This window comes from Pipistrellus hanaki (genome assembly GCF_964339955.1).
Source record: "Pipistrellus hanaki genome assembly, chromosome: 3".
NCBI lineage: Eukaryota > Metazoa > Chordata > Mammalia > Chiroptera > Vespertilionidae > Pipistrellus > Pipistrellus hanaki.
The window spans coordinates 81,563,989-81,585,899 of NC_140505.1; the positions used below are offsets into that span (position 1 = coordinate 81,563,989).

At 39.8% G+C, this 21,911-nt stretch overlaps 1 protein-coding gene across 1 annotated transcript in view; it reads left to right on the top strand.

Annotated features, from left to right (window-relative positions):
* LOC311619659 (phosphatidylinositol 3,4,5-trisphosphate 3-phosphatase TPTE2-like) overlaps window positions 1-21,906 on the top strand; it is a gene marked incomplete at its 5' end in the record, with an annotated part of 63,033 nt that extends 41,127 nt beyond the window's left edge. The window contains 5 exons of the mRNA XM_084878231.1: window positions 6,491-6,596; window positions 10,620-10,711; window positions 14,845-14,937; window positions 17,009-17,079; window positions 19,524-21,906. Of these exons, the coding sequence (XP_084734357.1) occupies window positions 6,491-6,596; window positions 10,620-10,711; window positions 14,845-14,937; window positions 17,009-17,079; window positions 19,524-19,671 (510 nt within the window). The 3' untranslated portion in view covers window positions 19,672-21,906. The remainder of the gene's footprint in view (window positions 1-6,490; window positions 6,597-10,619; window positions 10,712-14,844; window positions 14,938-17,008; window positions 17,080-19,523) is intronic.
* Between the last annotated feature and the right edge of the window lie 5 nt (window positions 21,907-21,911).

Below are 21,911 nucleotides of genomic sequence, written 5' to 3' on the forward strand. Positions count from 1 at the left end.
GTCTCCCTCTCTTTCCTCTCTAAAACCAATTTAAAAAAAAAATTTAAGTAAAATAAAATAAAAGGGGTCCTTCGGGGATTGATACCTATTATTTGGTCTCAGTTTAGACTTCTCCTTTGGTGGTCAGGCAGCAGCACTTGGGTGCCCTATGACAGCGTTTTTCAACCGCTGTTCCGCTGCACACTAGTGTGCCGCGAGATGTTGCCTGGTGTGCCGTAGGTGCAGACAAGACAAGAATTTTATAATTTTTCACTATTTTGTTTACTTAATATTTCATAATAAAGTAATTATAAAATACTTTCTTTGTGTTTATTTGATTCCTATTCAAGAGAATTACTTTATATATAGTTAATATAGGCACAGAGTTAAATTTTTTAACATTTTCTAATGGTGGTGTGCCTAGTGATTTTTTTCATGAAACAAGTGTGCCTTTGCCCAAAAAAGGTTGAAAAACACTGCCCTATGAGGGGCCTTGATCCCTCCCAGAGGCTGAGAGCTGTACCACAGGCACTGCCTGAATTTTGCAAGCTTTGAATTCTCCCCAGAGCATATTGCTTCCCATTTTGTATTAGTTACTAGAGGCTCGGGGCACAAAATTTGTGTATGGGGGAAGGGAGTGTCCCTCAGCCCAGCCTGCACCATCTCCAATCTGGGACTCCTTGAGAAATGTCTGACTGCCTGTTTAGGCCCGATTCCACCTAAACAGGAAATTGGACATCCCTCTCACAATTCAGGACTGCTGACTCCCAACTGCTGACCTGCCTGCCTGATTTCCTCTAACCTCTTCTGCCTGCCAGCCTGATCACCCCTTAACCATCCCCTGCCAGTTTGATTGACGCCTAACTGCACTCCCCTGCTAGCCTGATTGCCCCTACCTGTCCTCCCTTGCCAGCCTGATCACCCCAACTGCCCTCCCCTGCAGAGCTGGTTGCCCCCAAATGCCCTCCCCTGCAGGCCCGGTCCATCCCAACTGCTCTCCCCTGCCACCCTGAATCCCTCTCCCAAAAAAAACAAAAACTCTTCTTCCCTGCAGGCCTGGTTACTTCCAAGTTCCCTCCTCCACTGGCCTGATCACCCCTAAATGCCCTCCCCTGCAGGCTTGATTGCCCCCAACTGCCCTCCCTTGCAGGCCTGGTCCCTCCCAACTGCCCTCCGCACCAGGCATGGGTCTCCCCCAACTGCACTCTCCTGCAGGCCTGGTCCTCCCCAACTGTCTTCCCCTGCAGGCCTGATTGCCCCCAACTGCCCTTCTCTTGCAGGCTTGGTCCTTCCCAACTGCCCTCCCTGCTGGCTATCTTGTGACAGTCATCTTGTGTCCACATAAGGGTGGCCATATTGTGTGTTGGAGTGGCGATCAATTTGCATATTACTTTTTTATTAGATAGGATTATTTACAGAGTTCAGGAGTTGCTTCCCTTCCCAAAGAAGGAAGGTCCCAGACTGCTGAAGACTAATTAAAGTCTGCAGCCATTTATTTCCCATAGAGAGGAACTGAGTCTTTCATAATCTCCCACTAGGGTAGTTCAACCCTTGCAGAATATCATGTTTGTGAGTGTGTGTGTTTGGGGGGGGGGGGGGGGGGGGGCATGTATGAGACAGAGACAGAGAGAGAAAGAGATGGAGTAGGAGCTGTATTTTGAATGATAAAGAAAAGGGAAAATTAACATTTTTCAAAAACCTATTATATACCAGATACTATTATACATTATTATATTGCACTTTTATTTGTTTTATCTCATTTAATATTCAGATAACATATGTAAAATATATGCTACTATCCCTTTTTCCTTTTAAAAGTATTTTATTATGGAAATTTTCAAACATAAAAAAGTTTAGGTAATCATATAATGAATCTTCTGATACTCATTACAGCACTTCAACAATCACTTGATTATGTGGCCTATCATGTTTTATCTATTTATCTACACTTAGACACATACACACACACACACACACACACACTACTTTTTCTCTAAACTGGGATTATTTTGAAGGAAATCCCAGCCACCAGATATTATTCTCCTGAAAGAATGTTATTATGACAGCTACCATAAAAACTCTTTAAAAAAAAAAACCCTTACAGAAAAAACCAAGATGGTGGCATAGGTAAGCACCTAACTGCAGCCTCACACAACAATTTCAATAAAATACAACTAAAATACAAAATGGACATTACCCAGAACTACAGGAAAGTCGACTGATTGGAAATTCTACAACTAGAAGGAAAGAGAAAACCAGAAGGAAAATCAGAGGAGCTGTAAAAGCCTAAGGTACGGAGGCACGTTGCACACACGGAGAGGATGGAGCCAGAGAGGAGGGGGAGGCTGAGTGCCTGGCTGGTGTTCCCTAGCGGAAAGGAGACAAAAGCTCCGGATTGTGCTGAACTCCAGTTCCAACAGCACTGAACCCAGTTCTGGGCGAAACCCTGGGGGCTGTAAGGTGGAAACTCAGGGAAACGGCGAAAGGCAGTCCCAGAGGCACGCACATTGCGCACAGAGAAGGGATGGTTGGCTGTGCCGAAGGATTGCCCTGGCGGGAAGGAGACAAAAGCTCCAGACTGCTCTGAACCCCACTTCCAACCCACTTCCAACTGAACTGAACCCGAGTTCCGGGCTCATTGGGGGAGAGCCTAGACTGTTTGGTAGCAGGTGAAACTCGAGGGCACCTTTCTCTCAGAGGTGCTTGCAGAGAGTACCGAAGGACACTGAGGAACACTGAGACTCAGGAGCCTCTTAGGGCGGGGCTGATGAAAGCCAAGGCTGTAGGCTCCACCCTGAAACTCTGCCCCATCCAAGCTGAACATAGAGACTTTTAAGGCTACCAACTCAGGGAAGCTGTGAAAATACAGAGACAAGGAAACAGATCACAAAAGGAAGAAATGGAGGACAAAAAGTGACTGGATATAGAGTTCAAAACCACGCTTATAAGGTTGTTCAAGAATCTCCTAGAAAAGGCAAATAAAATAAACGAGATCTATGAGGATATGAAAAGGGATCAACTAGAAATAATAAGGGATCAACTACAAATAAAGAATACATTGTCTGAAATAAAAAATATTATACAGAGTCCTAAAAACAGAATGGAAGATTGCAAGAATTAAGTCAAAGATTTGGAACATAAAGAGCCAGAAGACACTCCTCCACAGAAGCAAGAAGACAAGAGAATCCAGAAAGTTGAAGATAATGTAAGAAACCTCTGGGACAACTTCAAATGAACCAACATCAGAATTATGGGAGTCCCAGAAGAAGAGAGAGAGAAGATACCAAAAACATACTGAAAGAAATAGTGACAGAAAACTTCCCCCACCTGGTGAAAGAATTAGACTTACAAGTCCAGGAAACCTGCAGAACCCCAAACAAAAGGAATCCAAAGAGGACCACACCAAGACACATCATAATTAAAATTCCAAGAGCAAAAGACAAAGAGAGAATATTAAAAGCAGCAAGAGAAAAGCAGGTAGTCACCTATAAAGGAGCACCCATACGATGGTCAGCTGATTTCTCAACAGAAACCATGCAGGCCAGACGGGAATGGCAAGAAATATTCAAGGTGATGAATAACAAGAACCTACAGCCAAAAATACTCTACTCAGCAAAGCTATCACTCAGAATCGAAGGCCAGATAAAGAGCTTCACTAATTAAAAAAACAAACAAAACAAAACAAAAAAAAACCTAAAGGAGTTCATCACCACCAAACCAGAATTATATGAATTACTGAAGGGGGTTCTTTAGGAAGAGGAAGAAAATAAAGATAAAAATTATGAATAACAAATACATAATTATCAACAAGTGAATCTAAAAACCAAGGAAATTAAAAAACCTGATGAACAATATTAACTGTTGAATATAATAGAATCAGAGGTATGGAAGGAGAGTGAACTGATGATTCTCAGGGAAAAGGGGAGTGGGAGGTGTGGGAAGAGACTGATCATAAACTGTGCACTTATAGGTGAGGACAATGGGGGGTGGGGAAAGGGCAGAGGGTGGGGTGAGAACCTGGTGGAGGGGAGCAATGGAGGGGAAAAATGAGGAACATTTGTAATAATATGAACAATAATGATTTATTTTTAAAAATTAAAATAAAATAAAATAGAGTATTGCTATAGTCAAACAGAACAAAACAAAACACCTTACAACCATATATAAAAAAATATGATAATATTTTAATAGCATCAAAGGTCTAGTTAAACTTTAAATTTCCATAATTACTTTAAAATTTTTTTAAAAACTTAGTTTGTTTCCATCAGGATCCAAATAAGAGCCATATGTTTCATTTGGCGGCTATGTCTCTAAGTCTGTTGTGGTTTATGTTTTCTACCTCTTTTTATTCCTTCTAATTTATTTTTTGCAGAAACTAGGACATTTATCCCATAGAGTTTACAACATTTTAGACTTGATTGGACCATGCTAAAGGTTTTACATTCATTATCTCATTTCATATTCTCAGTAACTGTGAGTAGATACCACCATGATTCCCATTTTACAGCTGGGAACTTGAGGTTCAGGGAAATTAACTTTTAAACCAAGAATGCAAATCCAAATCTGTCAGACTCTGAAGCCTGTTATTTCCCATCCTGTGCACAGCTTCTCCTCTCTGTTGCCCCTCAAACCGAAGTGAGAACTGGTTGTGAATTCTTAAATAGAAAGGATGTGGCTGTAAATTAAAGTTTTTCGGGGGTGAAGTGATGAATAGATACCTTTGGCCTTGGTAGCAGAACACTGCAACTGCTAGTTCAGGGGGTAAGAACTCAGCTTTATCCCATGAAACTTTCTGCCATACCCAAGAAAAAATAAAAAATAAAAAGATAGCTATAGGCCATACAAAAAGTAACACTTGAACTTACTGAAGCCAGTTCGGCTCGAATCATGCCATTTCCATGCTCAAAATTCATAATGGCTTCTGACTGCCAAAGGCAGCAAATATAAAAATTTTAACCTTGCCCCCAAGATCTATGATTTGATTTTTCAACCATTTCTTCCACTGTGTGTGTTCACATGTCCCACACTCTTGCACATCTGGCTGTATGCTGCTTCCCAGCCTGCCAGCACTTTACACCCACATGCCATTGCTCACATGGCCCCTTTTCCTGGAGTTCCTTTCCCTTCCCAGCCTGATAGTCTCCTCCTCTTTCAGTTCTTCTAGCCCTTTGTGTGTCTTTTAGAGGTTACTTTGCTTTGTATCGTTTTCTAGCTATTTGCACTGGTGAGTTCTCTACCCCTTTTGCCTAGAGCCCGTATCTTGCCATCTTTCCACCCTAGGAATCCATAAGTGCTTCATACAATGTCTCCTCTGTTCAGAGCAAGTGCTTACTAAATACATGTTGGTGTGGTGCCAGGGAGTTGGCATGAACTCCTGCTGCAGGCCCCTGTGGTTTTAGGTGGTAGGAGAAGAGAGAGTGACAGCAAAGCAGCTTGAGGGCCATGCTTGGTTAGAAGCCTTAAGCAAAAGGTGGCGAAGCTGGTGGCAGGAGCTAAGGGCCTGTTAGATATAACTCCTTCGGGGACTCTCCTTGTCCTCTCCTCCCCGTTTCTTCTGCAGTTGTGTACAGTTTCTCTAACTTTAGTCCAGACTGGCACACCCTCTCTACACAGAGTCTCTTCTGATGCACTGGTTTAGCAATGCGGGGCCTCAGCCTCAGGCTGAGAGCTGTGCTGGCAAAGCCCCAGGACAGAGTTCCTTCTGCGTGGGGTGGTGGTTCTCAGATGCCATCACATTCTGACCGCACACTGCTGGCCATTCTCTATGGACTACATTTCATCCGTCCCTGAGTTAAGGACTTGCACGAGCCCTTCTCTTTACTGGCCCTTTCTGATGGAAAGGGTGGCAGTTAATTTTATTAGCATTGCCCAATGGGTGGAGCAGAGTCGATAAATGTTTTAGTCCAGTTGATTCAGTACCAGAACTCTCCAAAAAAGAGTAAGCAGCCTGCCATAGGAGAAGGACTAGGCTAAGAGAATTCCCAGGGCTTCCTTGCAAAAACAAAATTGGAGAAGTGGAAAGCGAAGAAACACTAGCTGGCAGAGACAAGAGAATACGTATCTGCCACTGGCCTGCGGAGGTCTTCCTCTTGCGTCTGTACACCTGCCCTCCCTCGTGCCGAGAAGGCTGCCCACCACCAAACCACAAACTCTCCTTCAGCGTCGCCACAGCTAAGCCTCTGACCTCACACAGATTTGTTCTCATTTGTTTCATGCTCCAAATCCATAGTGGCTCCTTAACTGCTTCCTGCTGGATGCTGCTTTCTAGTTGGTTGTGGTTATCTGCTCTCTCAGCAGCACCTGGCTCCTTTCTTACTCCTCCACCACATTGTTTAAGGTAGATATTCAGTCTTGAGACAACATCCATAAAAATGCAGTTATAGAGTGGCACCCAATCAATGTTCCCTTAGCTAATTAATCTACTTAAGTTCTATGTAAAACAATCAGATATGCTGACTTTAGGCTTTTCATCTCCACTTAAATTAAGTCTTCTCTGTGTGTTTTTTTCCAGAATAGATATGTGAACTATTTTGCAGATGTGAAGAATATTTATAACTTGACTCTCCCTCCAAGAAAAATACTTACGATAAAAAAATTTGTTATTTATTCAATTCATGGTAAGTGCTTTAAATATTATTGGATAATTGGGCACTGTTCTTACTATTTGGGAGGATTTTGATCACATTTATATACACAGAGAGAATCCTAACTCCGAGCTATTTTGTAAATCCTCACATATGGATCTCACCCCTACGTGAGGATCAGTGCTGTGGCCATACTACCAACCCTTACCTTTATGTTTCCCATCATCAGTTTGGGGTACCCGATCCCCTTCCCTTTTTCTGTTCTCACTGATGCCCAGGGCAGACTTTTCACAGTAGGACCTCTGATTCAGAAGAGGAAGGCCCATTGTCCTGGAGAACATTTTTTCTCACTCTCACCCCTAGTTTATGTTTTCTTGGCAGAGGCCTCCCTACACCATTTACTTTTCACCTACCCCTTTCAGGGATCCTTTCTCTCTCATCACCCTGGTCTTTCTCTCTTTCCCCTCCCTCTTCCACCTATAGCTCTGTCACCTTCAACTCCATCAACATGTCTTAAACATCTGGTTTGCAAAAAAATTTTGTTGCCAGAAATTCTTTTTACAAATAACTACCAGGACCCATGCTAGTGCCTTGAGCCCCTGGGTGGAAGCAGAGGAGTGGAATGAGTACATAGAAAAAGAGCTGACCATAGTGTTGGGGCAGGCAGAGGCTGGCCCGGTCCATCCTGGGGGTCAAGAAAAGCTTTCTGAGGTCAGCACTTAGGTCTTTGTTACCCGAATCTGCAGGAACACAGAAAGAGTTGGGGAAAACCTGGGCTCCGGGGGGTGTCTCTCGGCCCCCTAGTCGTTACCAATTATTTATTATTATTACCAGGAATGAAAATCCTTATAAGCCTCAAAAGAGTTGACTAGATCCACCATCCCCCAAATAACCAGGGAAATTCATCAGATCATTCATCTCCGGGACTTTAGAAAGAAAAGAAAAGAAGAGAGGTGGAGAGAGGAACTGGCCTCAAGTCCCATGTCTTGAGGCCAGTTCCTCTCTCATTCAATCACCCACCTGGCTTCGCTGCACAGCTCCCCCAGAGGAGCTGGGGAAGCAGGCTCAGTGTGGAAGGGATGTCATCAGGTCTGCGACTCACTCTCCCCTGCAGAGGTGCATCGGGGCAAGGCTCCCAAATCCTTAAATTAAAGCAGCAGCCAGACTGTGGCCCACTAGGAGGGTGGAGTGCTGTGGTCCCAAGGAGTTGGCATCCACCCAGATGGCTTAGTGTTTAGTCTTCTGAGGAGTCACACAAAATAAGGATCTGAAAATATATATTTTTTAACATTTCATCCAATTATTCATAAATTTAAAAATCCTTAAAAATGCATAAAACTGCATAGTCAGAAAATAAATTAAAATTGTTAGTTAAAATATAAAATAGTTTTTTCAGCTTATGTGCATTAACCCCCCCCCCCCCCAACCACACACACACACACACACACATCACCACCACTTCTTGTTTGCAGTGAGGAATTTTAATGGATTACCACAAAGAGATTACATAGTTTTCTGACTTCTGAAAACAACTTCAACTCAGTAGCATTGCCTGTGGGGAACATTTTGGTCTAGATTTCCAAACAAGCATTTTTCTGCAGACAGTGAAACACAGCCTGTTGTGGCAGGATGCCTCCACTGTGTATAAATGAGCAATTGTTGGTGAAAAGGCCTTGTAGATGGCATTCCTCTTCAAAGGCCATCGTGACTGGGTCAAGGGGTGTGGGGGAGGGCTGTAGGGGAGCTGAATGGAACTCCAGCCCTTGCCAGACTCCCCAGGAAGAGCCAGGTGGTCGAAGGTAGAGGACAGCAGTACCTTGCTCCATCTTCCTTCCCACTCTCAGTGGCTACCTGCAAATAGAGCTGGACTGCCTTATTCTGCAGTGAGGAAGGCAGCACAGTTGGCTGTTGGAGCAGCTACTTCCACTCAGAAATTTAATCCCAAATATAAAACCAACTTAGTGGCCTGAGAACCCTTATGGTGCCTGAATGTATACTCAGCCTCAACTTCTTCTTTGTTAACCATGGGAGCAAAAGTATCTCTACAGAGCTCTGTGTGTATTAAACCATTCCAAACAGGCAAACCAGCATTTAGTCTAATGGAGTCTTAATGTATTTCTTTAATATGAAAACTCGGAATAGTGTCTCAAACTCCTAAGCTTCAAAATGTTTTTAATAAGATCTAGAATTTCATATGTTGCCTTAATCTGATTTTATATCTTAAGACTGTCACTTCTCTCTTAATATTTTGAATTTTACTTAAACTCTGTGGGACATTGTTTAGTAAGATGTACAGCACACACCTGGAGAACTGCAGAACTAACCCAAATTTATGAGTACTGCAGGTGAAAACTGGTGGAGAGATTCACAGGTCTGGTTTCCTACTCTCAGGCTAACATACAATAGAGGATTTTAAAAGTCCTATTTGAGACCCCTCATGAAGACTTCCAGAGAGCATGTGTGGCCTCAGCGCTGTCAGTACCGTTGGGTCTAGGCTTGCAGGGCCAACTTAGGAAGGCCTATGTGGTAAGTTAAAATTCTTGCTGCACCCAATTAAACAATCAGGTCAAACGCAATGACCTCGGCTCTCTTTTGGAATAAGAATAATCTTCCCTTGAGGTCCTTATGATCACACAGAAAGGTTGGGGAGAAAAAACTGTGAAAGACTTTGAAATGGGCAATATCTAGTGCACTTTCTGGGTTGTCTCCACCTCCCATGGTCTTGAAACTATTTTACAGCTGTGTAAGTTGTAACAACCTCATATTAATGCACAACAGTTACACATAGAAATGCAAATTAATTGTGCCCGGTGTAAGGCAACTGACTATTGACCCATTTTGTGTCTGTATGTAGATTCATTTCATCCTTTCTTATCTGCTATAAATGTGCAATACTTTGAACTAGCCATAACATCATACTTATTAATGAATGTGTTTTAAAAATGGAAGGTGCAGGACAATTCTATGGTATGACACAATTTCTATAAAACAAAAAGTGAAATAAATATGTGTTCATATTTGTGTGTGTCTGTATTGGTAAAAATGTGTGGGAGCATATATTTTTGTAGTTAATTATAGAAGCATAAAGCAAGACCGTGGCTATCTATTTGTGGGTGGAGAATTAACTAGATGTGGAGAGACCTAGTAACCTAGTAACTAGATGGGTGACAGACTTTTCACTTCATTGCTTTTTACCTTTAATTTTTAAATCATGTAATTATTTTTAAAATTTTTCATGTATTGTAATTTAAACTTTTAAATCAATGCCCTTTTCTTATCACTTGATAAATACTTGACTTAGTTTAAATCTGTATTTCCTGGTTTTTGGTAGGCATCATTAGAAAGAAGCTCTGCAGCTAGAATGGTACTGAGGTAACTGAGGCAAAGAAGCTGTGGTTCCTGATGACAAGTTAATGATATGGTGTTGGTGAAAACAAAATGAAATGACAACAAAGCTAACATTATATAAAGTGAATAGTCAAGAATGATCGAGACATTTTTATTTTACTTCTGTACTTTTAGTTCTGTGCATATTTAAATAAAATATGCAGGTTGAGCAAAAGCAATAAAACTTGATTGGAGGCTTGAGGAAGTGCTAAAGGAAGTGGATCATTTGAATAGAAAAAAGGGACAAGAAACCATTTGTTTATAAATGTATGCTAAACACCACAGGAATCCTATATTTTGTGTATCTTATATTTTCACAGAAACTGCTCTCTAGGAACTAAAGAAAGGAGTTTAGACTGTGACTAAGAAACATCATGATTTGAATTTTGAAGAAAGCAACACATTAGCAAGAAAGGTTGCACATTACTTTCCCTAATTGCTTTTCTTCTAGAAAGACAAAGCTTAGAAGTTGAACTATGTCTTTTCTCCAGACTTAAAAAGTCAGCTTTAGGAGACAGCATTGGCTTGAAGCCTTGTCTTTCAGAGACAAAATTCATGCACCCAAATTATTTCATATTGATATATTGTTACCTGGGATTTCCTCTCTTTTTAATTCATAATGTTAATTGTTGAGACTTTTTGATCTTTACTCTTTTTATTTTCATTCAGGTGTTGGAAAAGGCAACGGTGATGATCTAAAAGTGCAAATTATAATGCATCAAAAGATTGTCTTTTACTGTTCTGCTTCCAAAAACTGTAGGGTAAGAGAAAGCTCGTGGACTGGGAAAGCACTGCTTTACATCCAATGTCAGATCAGTGTGTTGACTTCCCACAGCCCTCGCTCCCCAGAAGCAGAGGCCATGCTGCTTTTTGTTTCTATGCAACTTGGTGCCCCTGGGTTTGAATCCATTCCGAGTTAAATTAAACTCATTGTTCAGAGCATGTTCCAGAACATATTTTCAGCTCAGAGTGTTGCCTTGCTTTTCATTTTTGCACAATGCTAAGCATGTTTTCATGAATCTATCAGAGTTTTAAATTCATATACCTGTTCTTATCTCTGGCCATTTTTAGCTATATCTTTTTTTCTTGGTCATTTTTATTCTGTGGCACTGACTCTGAAATTTTAGGATGCATAACAGTCACCTCAGAGCTTGTAAAGATGCAGATTCCTGGGTTGTACACCAAAGTATGATTGAGGAAATCTGGAATGAGGCCCGGGAATCTAGATTTAGCAATGTCTCACATGATTCTAACTCAGACATCTTGTGGGACTGCACTATGAGGGGAAAAAAATGACATTGTGAAAAGATCCAAAGCAATGGGACCTGGTAGTCAATTTTCATTTTTGCTGGGTACAGTGAACCTGACTGATGGTGCATGACAAGGTGGAGTTCCCTGAGCCCCCCATTCCTCAGGAAGTCGGGGGTGAAAACTGTGGAGGTCAGGAGGTGCTCAGTGTGTTGGGGGACTGATTGGGGGCAAGGACTCCCCAGCAGCTGAGGGCCTCTCTTCTCTCGCTGGGGCTCGTGGTACAGGGGCTGTTACCTTGGAGGCCATATGGATCATAAGGCCCCCAACCCTGTAGCTGTAGCGAAATTCATTGTCAAAACAGGAAATGAGCTTGACAAAGTGAACATTGAGGGCAATGCCAGCCCAACAAAAATAAAAGGAGTGGTGGTCACTGTTAAAGTCACAGGCCACACCCGGTCCTTGGTATCACCCTGGATGCGCTGAAGGGGCCCTCTGATGCCTGCTTCACTGCTTTGTTTGATGTCATCGCACTTAGCAGCTTTTTCCAGGTGGCAAGTCAGGTCAATATTTTTTTAAATGTTGAAAAAATACCTTAGACTACAGACCTTTTCTGAAGCAACAAGAAAGCCTCCTTCATGGGTCTAAGAAATACAAACTTAGAAAACTCTCAGGCTTGTCTCTAGTTCCCCTCTTACCTCTCCAACACCATTTCTTTCCCTTCTTTTTGCCCCTCTCCCAACTGAGGGCTCTCATTCAGGCCTGATCCTCGGCTTTCTGTTCTTAACTCTGTACATACTCTATTCTTGGTTTCGCTCATCCATTTTTCTGCTTTAAACTATAATTTTTTTTCTCTCATTCACACAACACAGCGTGCACTGTGTGGTAGATGTAGGAGCTACGGCATGGACGGTCTCTGCTACTGTAATTCAAACACATCATATCTCCTCAAGCAAGGGAAACAAAAGAAAAAATAAACTGGACTACAACAAACTAAAAAGTTTTTGAACAGCAAAGGAAACCATCCACAAAATGAAAAGACAACCTACTGAGTGGGAGAACATATTTGCTGATATACCCAATACGGGGTTACTATCCAAAATTTTATAAAGGACTTATAAAACTTAACACACAAAAACAACAATCAAATTTAAAAATGGGCAAAGACCTGAATAGATATTTCTCCAGAGGATTTGCAGATAGCCAATAGACATATGAAAAGGTGGTCAATGTCACTAATCATCAGAGAAATGCAAATTAAAACCACAATGAGATATCACCTCGTATATGCCAGAATGGCTATCATCAATAAATTCACAAACAACAAATGTTGGCAAGGATGTGGAGAAAGGGGAACCCTGTGCACGTTGGTGGGGGTGCAGATTGGTACAGCCACTGTGGAAAGCTATATGGAGGTTCCTCAAATAATTAAAAGTGGAAGTGCCTTATGAACCAACAATTCCATTTCTGGAAATTTATCCAAAGAAACCCAAAATATTAATAATTCAAAAAGTATACACACCCCTATGTTATTGCAGCATTATTTACACTAGATAAGATCTGGAAACAGCCTAAGTGCCCATCAGTAGTGGTACATTTAAACAATGAAAGGCTACTTGGCTGTAAAAAAGGAATTCTTATCTTTTGGAGACAGCATGGATGATCGTGGAGATTATCATGCTAAGTGAAATAAGCCAATGAGAGAAAGACAAGTATCTTATGCTTTCACTCATATGTGGAATCTAATGAACAAACTGAACTAATAAGCAAAGTAGAGACACACTCATGGATAGAGAGCAGGCTGATAGCTGTCAGGGAGAAAGGTGGTGGGATTGAGGAAAAAAGGAAAAAAGAGAGAGGAAAAACTCAAGGACACAGACAACAGTGTGGTGATTGCCTGGGGGAAGAATGGTTGGGGGCAGGTGCAGGAGAGTATAGGGAGGATAAATGGTGATAGACAAAGACTTGACTTGGGGTGATGAACACACAATAAATAGTGTGCGATAATGTGTTGCAGTGTGTGCACCTAAAACTTACATAATTTTTTAACCAGTGTCATGTCAATAAATTCAATAAAAACAAAAAAAATATATTTATCAAATGAGTTTTTCTTCTGTTTCTGCAAATGGCACTAGCATTCTCTCACTCAGGCCTTCAAATTTGGTATTATCCTTGATCCTCTCTTTGCCTTGGCCCCCTAAATCCTGCTGATTATACCATTGAAATCTCTCTTCACTCACTTTCTGTTCCTATTGCCACTACCTAGATCATCTGCTCATGTAGTCATTTGCTCATGCCTTAATTTCTACTGGCATCTCCTTACCTTCCCCCCCCTCCTTATACAGTGTGTGTATAGAGTCCTACAATTTGCATCCTGAAATACTGCTCTCATTGTGACAAGTTGTAGGTAGAGCAGAATACATATTGTGTGCCAATAGTCAAAGACAGTTAACATTTTTGTCTCAATGTTCTTATCTGTAAAATAAAGATCACATTCCAAGTATTGTGAGGATTGAATTGGTTAATATATGTGAAGCTCCTTTGTAAACTATAAATTACTAAGTAAATGTTATCTGCAATAATTATCAGGCCACTTTGTCACATAGTAATTGCCCCACATGCTCTTTAATAACTTCTTTCTTATTTTCCTGGCTCTTGAACTCTCAAGATATAACCCTATGATATTGAGATCATTTCCAGTAGTAACTTGGCCTGCACATTCCCTTTCAAGTAGCCTGGGACCCTCTGGTCCTTGGAACACAACTCTAATTTCTATTTCATGTTTTTGCAGGTCTTTTCTCCTCCTTCCCCTTCCCCCTCCACCTCCCGTCTGAACTGGGTTCTCTTTTCAGATCTTTTCTTCATTTATACAAATCCTTCTATTCCCAACTCAAGTTCTGCCTCTTCAATGAAGCTTTCTCATTCTATACCTCCTGTTAACCTCCCCAAGCATGCAACAGCACACTCAGTCTTCATCATACAGCTCAACAAATAATTATATGCCATTCTACTATCATCCCTTATGTGTATAGCTCCCTGAATTTTCAACTGAGTCAGCACCTTCTTTTGTATTTTTCCAAGGCCTAACATAGACCTTTCTCATTGTGGGTGGCACTATTACACAAGGGTGGATCAATAACAAAGAAATACTTACTATAGCTTCAACGTTGTTCATTCCAAAGACTTGGCCTGTCTTTGGTGACTTCATCTAACAGTCTGCTATGACAAGGCCCATGATGCCATCAGCAAATAATATTTTTTAACAAAGCATGGCAGTTATGCTTTGCTTTTTTTAATGTGAATGTCAGCTTTAAAATTGAGTTTCTTAGTGTATTCCCAACATATGAAAATCAGGTGACACACAGTCAATATTAATGTTTGCTTGGTGAAACTGTAATAGAAAATTGAATACTTTGCTTTTCAACAGTGCCCCACCATAACCCTCAATCATACTGGCTTTTTAAAAAGGTAAATCTTTATAGAAATAATGATTAACATTTATTTATTCATGTAGTTATAGGGCTATGAGACCAAGAGTACTTGGAAAATATAGGAAGCCTCAATAAATAAACATGAACTTCCCTGTTATACTTTCTATCTCATTATCAGCTATCTTATTATCTGAATTCCATGTGTTTATTCACAGATAGTTCATGATATTGAAAGAGATAGAGTAATAATTCATCTATGCAACTGTCCACTTCTGTATGATGATGTAAAAGTGAAATTTCTGTCTTCAGTGAGTAATCAAGAAACAACCTATACTGTTATTCTTGTTTGGTCTTTTGAGTGATTCTGGTTTGGGATTTCCATTGCTTCAGATCCTAACAAGGGAGATAGATGATAGATTTCAACTCCTAACAAGGGAGGAAGAAAAAAACATATGTAATTTTAAAGTTTTGCTCATTTGTTTTTCTAATTTCTATACAATATGTTTACATTAGTTTTCACTTAAGTAACACAAAAACTAAGATGTAAAGAAGACAAAGGTATATTTTATTGCATAGCAATAGTCAATTTTTTAATATTTTATATATTTAAAACACATTGCTCTTCATAATTTATTAAATACTTGAAAGTGAAGATTTTACTTTCTTCTGAATTGTTATATAATACATTATAATAGTATTTTAATAAAATGTTTATTTTCTTAAAAATCCAATATTTACTTTATGAAAAATAAGAATTCTGCTGTCATTACTGTATCATGAGTGTATAATTTATATTGACCAGTCATAAAATGTATGTCTGGGCATTACTTTGTATATATTGTAACACATTTCTAATCTCAATAGTTTCATTTTCCTGTAAAATCAACCAAAGCATCCAATAAGAAACTATGTCCATCAATTAAAAAGTTTTTTTGGTTAATCCTCAGCTGAGGATATTTTTTCCATTGATTTTTTTTTTTTCTTTTAGAGAGAGTGGAAGGGAAGGAAGGACAGACAGAGATGGCAGAGGGCGGGAGGAAAGGAGGTAGGGAGGGAGAGAGAGTGGAAAGGAGAGATGTCAATGTGAGAGAGACACATGATTGCCTTCAACACACACCCCAACTGGGAATGGAAATTGAATCTGCAACCCAGATACATGCCTGATTGGGAATCAAACCTGCAACCCTTCAGTGCTCTGGCTGACACTCTAACCACTCGCTGCACCAGCCAGGGCTGTGTCTATTGATTTAAAACATATTTCCTGTGTCCTTCTTTAGCCCCTGCTTTCTTCCTGTTAGGGGAGTATCTACTAAGTATTGAAATGGTAAATGTGTTAAAGCCAGGGAACTGGATGGTTCCCATATTGAATGGTTACCCCTTGAATAATGGAGCCAGTCTGAATTCTCTCTCAATCATTGGCCTCTGGTGAAGAGCAATGGCCCAGAGAATGCCAGTATTATCTGGCCTTTATGATTTTCAAGGGCCATGAAGTAAAAGCACTTTTAAAAAATTTAGGTGTTTCTATCATCATTAATAATGACAGTTAATTATACAATAGCTGCTCCTTGTAGGAATGGATGATATATTTGTGCATAAATGGGCATAAGTCCTTAATAGATTCTGTTTAGCACTATCTAAACCAGATAAAATGTATAAATACCATCATAGAAAAGATACATGCCTGGCCTATGTCACTCAGTGGTTGAGTGTCAACCTAATAACCAGAAGGTCATGGTTTAATTCCCAGTCAGGGCACATGCTCGGGTTGCGGGCTCAATCTCCAGTGGGGGATGTGAAGAGGCAGCCGTTCAGAGATTCTCTCATGGTTGATGTTTCTATCTCTCCCTCTCCCTTCTTCTCTGAAATCAATAAAAACATTTAAAAAATGAAGAAAAGAGCTGAAACTGGTTTGGCTCAGTGGATAGAGCGTTGGCCTGCGGACTGAAGGGTGCTGGGTTTGATTCCGGTCAAGGGCATGTACATTGGTTGCGGGCACATCCCTGGTATGGGGTGTGCAGGAGGCAGCTGGTCTATGTTTCTTTCTCATCGATGTTTCTAACTTTCTATCCCTCTCCCTTCCTCTCTGTAAAAAGTCAATAAAATATATATATTTTTTTAATAAATAAATAAAATAAAAAGAAGAAAAGATACATTTCCTTGAAAATTTTGATAGAAACAGCAATCTCTGAAAGCCTCCTCCCTTGTGTCCTTGGTGTCATGGAATAGACTTTTAACAGTGCACATTTAATGGCTGCAATTGTTTGATAAATATATAAATGAATAAAGGAAGGAATTTTAATCCCTTTTGGGTGATTAGTTTTTGGTATCACTTTTATTATGTAGAATAACCTTCTTTTTTTTTAATCCATGTATTTTTAGGATCTTCCTAAATTCTATGACAACTGCCCCTTTTTATTTTGGTTCCACACATCCTTTATAGAAAATAACAGGTATGGTTTATTATATAATCCAGTAGAAATAGCCTTATCTTCAATGTTTGTGTAAGGTGTAACAGCAAGTCTTTTGTTAATTGCCATAAACTCAGTTTACAGAAACCAAAAAATCCTCATCACCATTCCTCATTCACAAACTCATTTAATCTGGTTATTATAAAAATATGGCTATTCTTTCTTTCTTTCTTTATTTTAATTATTTTTAGCATTTTTTATTGTTTAAAGTATTACGTATAGCAATACATATATCTCCTTTTTCCCCCCATTGATGTTCCCCCAGCCTCAAAAATATGGCTATTCTTTATTTATTTATTTATTTATTTTAATTATTTTTAGCATTTTTTATTGTTTAAAGTATTACATATAGTAATACATATATCTCCTTTTTTCCTCCCATTGACTTTCCCCCAGCCTCAAAAATATGGCTATTCTTGCATTATCCTCAAGGCCATGCCATAGGACTGTGTTATCAGTTCAAACGTATTATCATCAGATCTTGAATGTGGTAATAAATCCAGCCATTTGAGTTTGCTCAGTAACTTAAATAAGACAGAACCTCAGTATATGTTCATTTATTGATGATCAACCACCACCAAATTCTGTGCAAAAGTAAGGTGTCACCTGGTTGGGGGGAGGGCACTAAGGGAGGGGTGGCTACAGCTAGTTTAAAAGTTAATTGGCACAGTTTTTTTCTAGGGCAGAAGTCATAAGACATAGTGTCTATGAAGACAGCTAAAAAGAAACCATTCATAGTGAGCTCTCTCTCTTTTCTGAAACACACCCAAGCCTCTTCTCCCTCTTTTGTCCCTCAAAGTGAGTATCTTCTCCCTTTTTCTTCTAAGCTCCAAGGGCCCTTCTACTATTTCTGCAACTTTCTAAGTAAACTTTACCTTATAATTTTTAAAAATTCATTAATAGTCTGACATTTTGAAGTGATTTCTAATAACTAAATTGGGAACCACTTTTAAAAAGGTATGTATTGATTTGAAGATTATTATTCCAAAGAAACTTCTACTACATCTGGAAACTCATTCCCAAGTCTAGAAACTCTCCACTTTAAATATTTGTTTCATGGTGCTGAAACAAATTTAAGATTATTGGTTGTAGGAAGCCAATTTCAGCATGTCAGCAGGGCTGAATCACCTGGAAATTGCTGAAAGCATTTCTCCAAACCTGAAAAGGATGAATAAAATGATTTCTTGCTGCCAGACAGCTAAAGGCATTTCAATCTACACGTTATTGCCTCCTACTGGCCAAGCACCTGAACAGCTGTAGGCAGTTTTTCCTCAATCAGATAATGAATTCTGTATACCTAACCCTTCCCTTTGAAGTGTATATCTACCTTGCCTTAGGACAATTTGTGTTAATAAAAAGCAAGGGGTCCTGAGACAAGGGAGAACTTAGTTCCTTTAGCTAAGTCTTCTCTGGCCTCCCAAATGCCTTCCAAAATTATGTTACATCTCTGGACTCTTATTTAATTTACACACCACATCTTCTCCAGATTCCTGAAGCCTTCTAGATGCTGGATTAAGATCACCAGCATTAATTGGTATCACAATACCACCCAACACAACAGAAAAAAAAATGTTTTTTAAAAAATCATGCAGATGAGTTTTGAAGCAGTTGTGATTGTATTTGGCATGAGTTGATAGTTCTCATTGCATAAACCTAGCCTGTTCTTCAAATCTGAACTGTATACTTGAGTCCAGTAAGGCAACAGGAAATTTGAACATCTAATCTACATACTTATAATGTATACACATTTAATGGATTTGGATAGAATGAATTTTAGATTGAAAAATTTTTTACTAGTTTTTTTTCCCCCTGAATGTATACAAACAATAAACTTTAACTCACAACAAAGGCAAAGTAGATATCTGGGTGGAACTTCATTTGGTGGGACTCCTCAGAAGTGGTAATTGCTAATAAGAACACTTTTTTTTTCTTTTTCTTTAAAAGACCATGTTCATATTGGAGAGTCAACCACAGTTAGATCACTTTCTTCCTCACTTTCACATGTTTCTAAAGATTTCTTCAACATTGAAATTTCCATGCTTCTTGGTAAAGCTGTTTTTATTAGTTATGAGATTGTTATCAGCTAAAATGCCAACTTAATCATTGAAAAGACACTCAGCATTTTATTCATGGTTTTAATACACACCTATTCTCTATGGCTGATTTCTGTCACATAAAAATTTACTTTATTAAACCCAGATGTCTTTTATTCATCCCATACAAGGCAATGTTAAAAGTGACATATTGTTACTCTGTGTTTGTTAATGAAAATTAAGATATTTTGCATCTCCATAAGAGTGTGGGAGCATACAGAAAAGTGGACAGAAACTAATCGTGGCCAGCAAATCATTTTTTAATGCCTGGAAAAAGGGTGCTTTAACTGGCTTTTCTATAAGCCCTAAAATGTAATTTTTTTTCTATTCTAGGCTTTATCTTTCAAGAAGTGAATTGGATAATCCCCATAAGCCAAAAGCATGGAAAATTTATCGTCCAGAGTTTGCAGTTGAAACTTATTTTGATGACGTTAACTTGTACCTGATATCTGATTTAAGTGTACCTCTCCTTCTAGGATAGAATCATATTCTTCCCAGTCCCTGCTATGTATTTATATCTTCAAAACCCTCTTCCTTGCTGGTAAACTTATATTTACATATGTGTACATATGTTCTTGAGAATACTATTAAACTTAGTAAATATATACAAAAGAAAATGTCAATGGTGATTTTATTTTCCTTTTTGAAGGAATATACTTCAAAGTTTTGAGATAAATTTGGAACACAATACACAGGAACGTTAGTTATCGCTTTTAAAAACTTTAAATAAAACTTTCATATAAAAATAACTGAAATATTTAAAAATTGTGATTCCCCCTAATACTGTGAGTTTATTTCATTTACTTATATATTTTTGGACAAGTATTTTTTCCCTTTGTTTCACATTTATAATTTCAGATTAGAAGGTAATTTCTATTTTCTTCTTTCTCTTGATTTACAAACTAACAAATATCAGATTGACAGCAGAGACTCTTAAACCCAGAGACATGTTTACACAGCAGCCCCTCCCCCCAAACACATGCTTTTCTCTTGCTCTCCAAGCACTGCAGGGCACGACGAGCTTCCTGTAGTCACACAGACACGAGAGACTGGAGAATCTTGGTCAACATGACGGATACAGAATCTTGGGGGACTGTGTGAAGGAAGGTCACCTTTTTATTCTAGTTCTGTGTCCAAAGGGAATCATTTTCTCTTTGGTACCCAGTGCTATTCTAAGTACTTTCACTGCCACTGTACCTTAAGGCCACGATTGTGCTTGAAAGCAGTTCTATTTTGGCTCTATTGAAATTATCCTTACTTCAGTGATTTTTCCTTTAGTTGGCAAGGCTATCAACAATCTAGACCTGTGGTTGGCAAACTGAGACTCTCCAGCCACAGGCAGCTCTTTGGCCCCTTGAGTGTGGCTCTTCCACAAAATACCATGGCTGGGCGAGTCTATTTGAAGAAGTGGGGTTAGAAGTTCAAGTTTAAAAAATTTGGCTCTCAGAAGAAATTTCAATCATTGTACTGTTGATATTTGGCTCTGTTGACTAATGAGTCTGCTGACCACTGATCCAGACCAAGTTAAATTCATCGGGAAACAAAGCTGGCAACTAATAAAAGTGCTCTGCTAAAACACACTATACTCATTCCTGAAAAACCTTGCACTCTGCAAAAAGCAGACTAAAATGGTTTGCTCGGGGGAAGCCGGGTTGGGAGTTAAGGGGGTTTGGAGGTTTGGGGCAAACCATTCCAACTAACAAACGTAACCAGCACATTAACCACTAACCACCCAGGTGGCAGCTCAGAATGCCTGGAGGTTGCCCCAGTATTTTTAAAAGGGGAAACTGGGCAGTATCTTAACTACAGAAGGGCTGGAGGGAGCCAAAGCAGCACGGCACAGGTGCTCTTTTTTTCTCAAAATAGCCCACAAAGGGCCAGTGCTGCCAGTGCAGCAGGCCAACTGAGGGCCGTTTGCTTTTGACAAAAGTTATCATCCTACTCTCCCCAACCTGGCTCCCGGAAGGAAGAGATCTTGGAGGACCCTCTCAAGGTCCTTCCAAGTTATGACGCATTATTCCCAGTTGCTTGGAGTTACAGAATCGTGTTGTGGCAGAACAGGCTGTGTTGTTTCCACAGGGCCCGTCAGGGGGAAGGCTAACTGAATGGGGGGGTGCTTAGGGGCTCATGGAGGAGTCAGACCTATCTTTTTCAATCCTGGCAGACCCCGGTTTTTAATTATCTTGCCCTTTGAAATAAGGAGATACAGTTGGGGTTTTTCTTCTCTAACCCACATAGATTCATCAGAATTTCTGGCAATGAGTGGCCACACGTCTGCTTCCTCTCTTAGAGAACTTGCTTAGGGTCTCACGGGGACTGCTGTCTTAGAACTCAGTGTGAATACTATTTTGAACACAAGAAACTAACTTAGAATGTATCAGAATGATACTGGTTTTCTTTTTTTGTTGTTGTTTTTAATATACGTTTTTATTTATTTCAGAGATAAAGGGAAAGGGAGAGAGAGAAACATCAGTGGTGAGAGAGAATCATTGATCAGCTGCCTCCTGCACACCCTCCACTGGGGATTGAACCACAGCCCGGGCACGTGCCCTTGACTGGAATCAAACTGGGACCCTTCAGCCCGCAGGCCATTGCTCTATCCACTGAGCCAAAACGGCCAGGGCTTTTCTGTTTTTGATACTGGTTTTCTTAAATGTAATTTAATAATCCAGAACAGTATCCATAACTTAATAGCAAGAAATTCAACTATTTAAAGAAAAA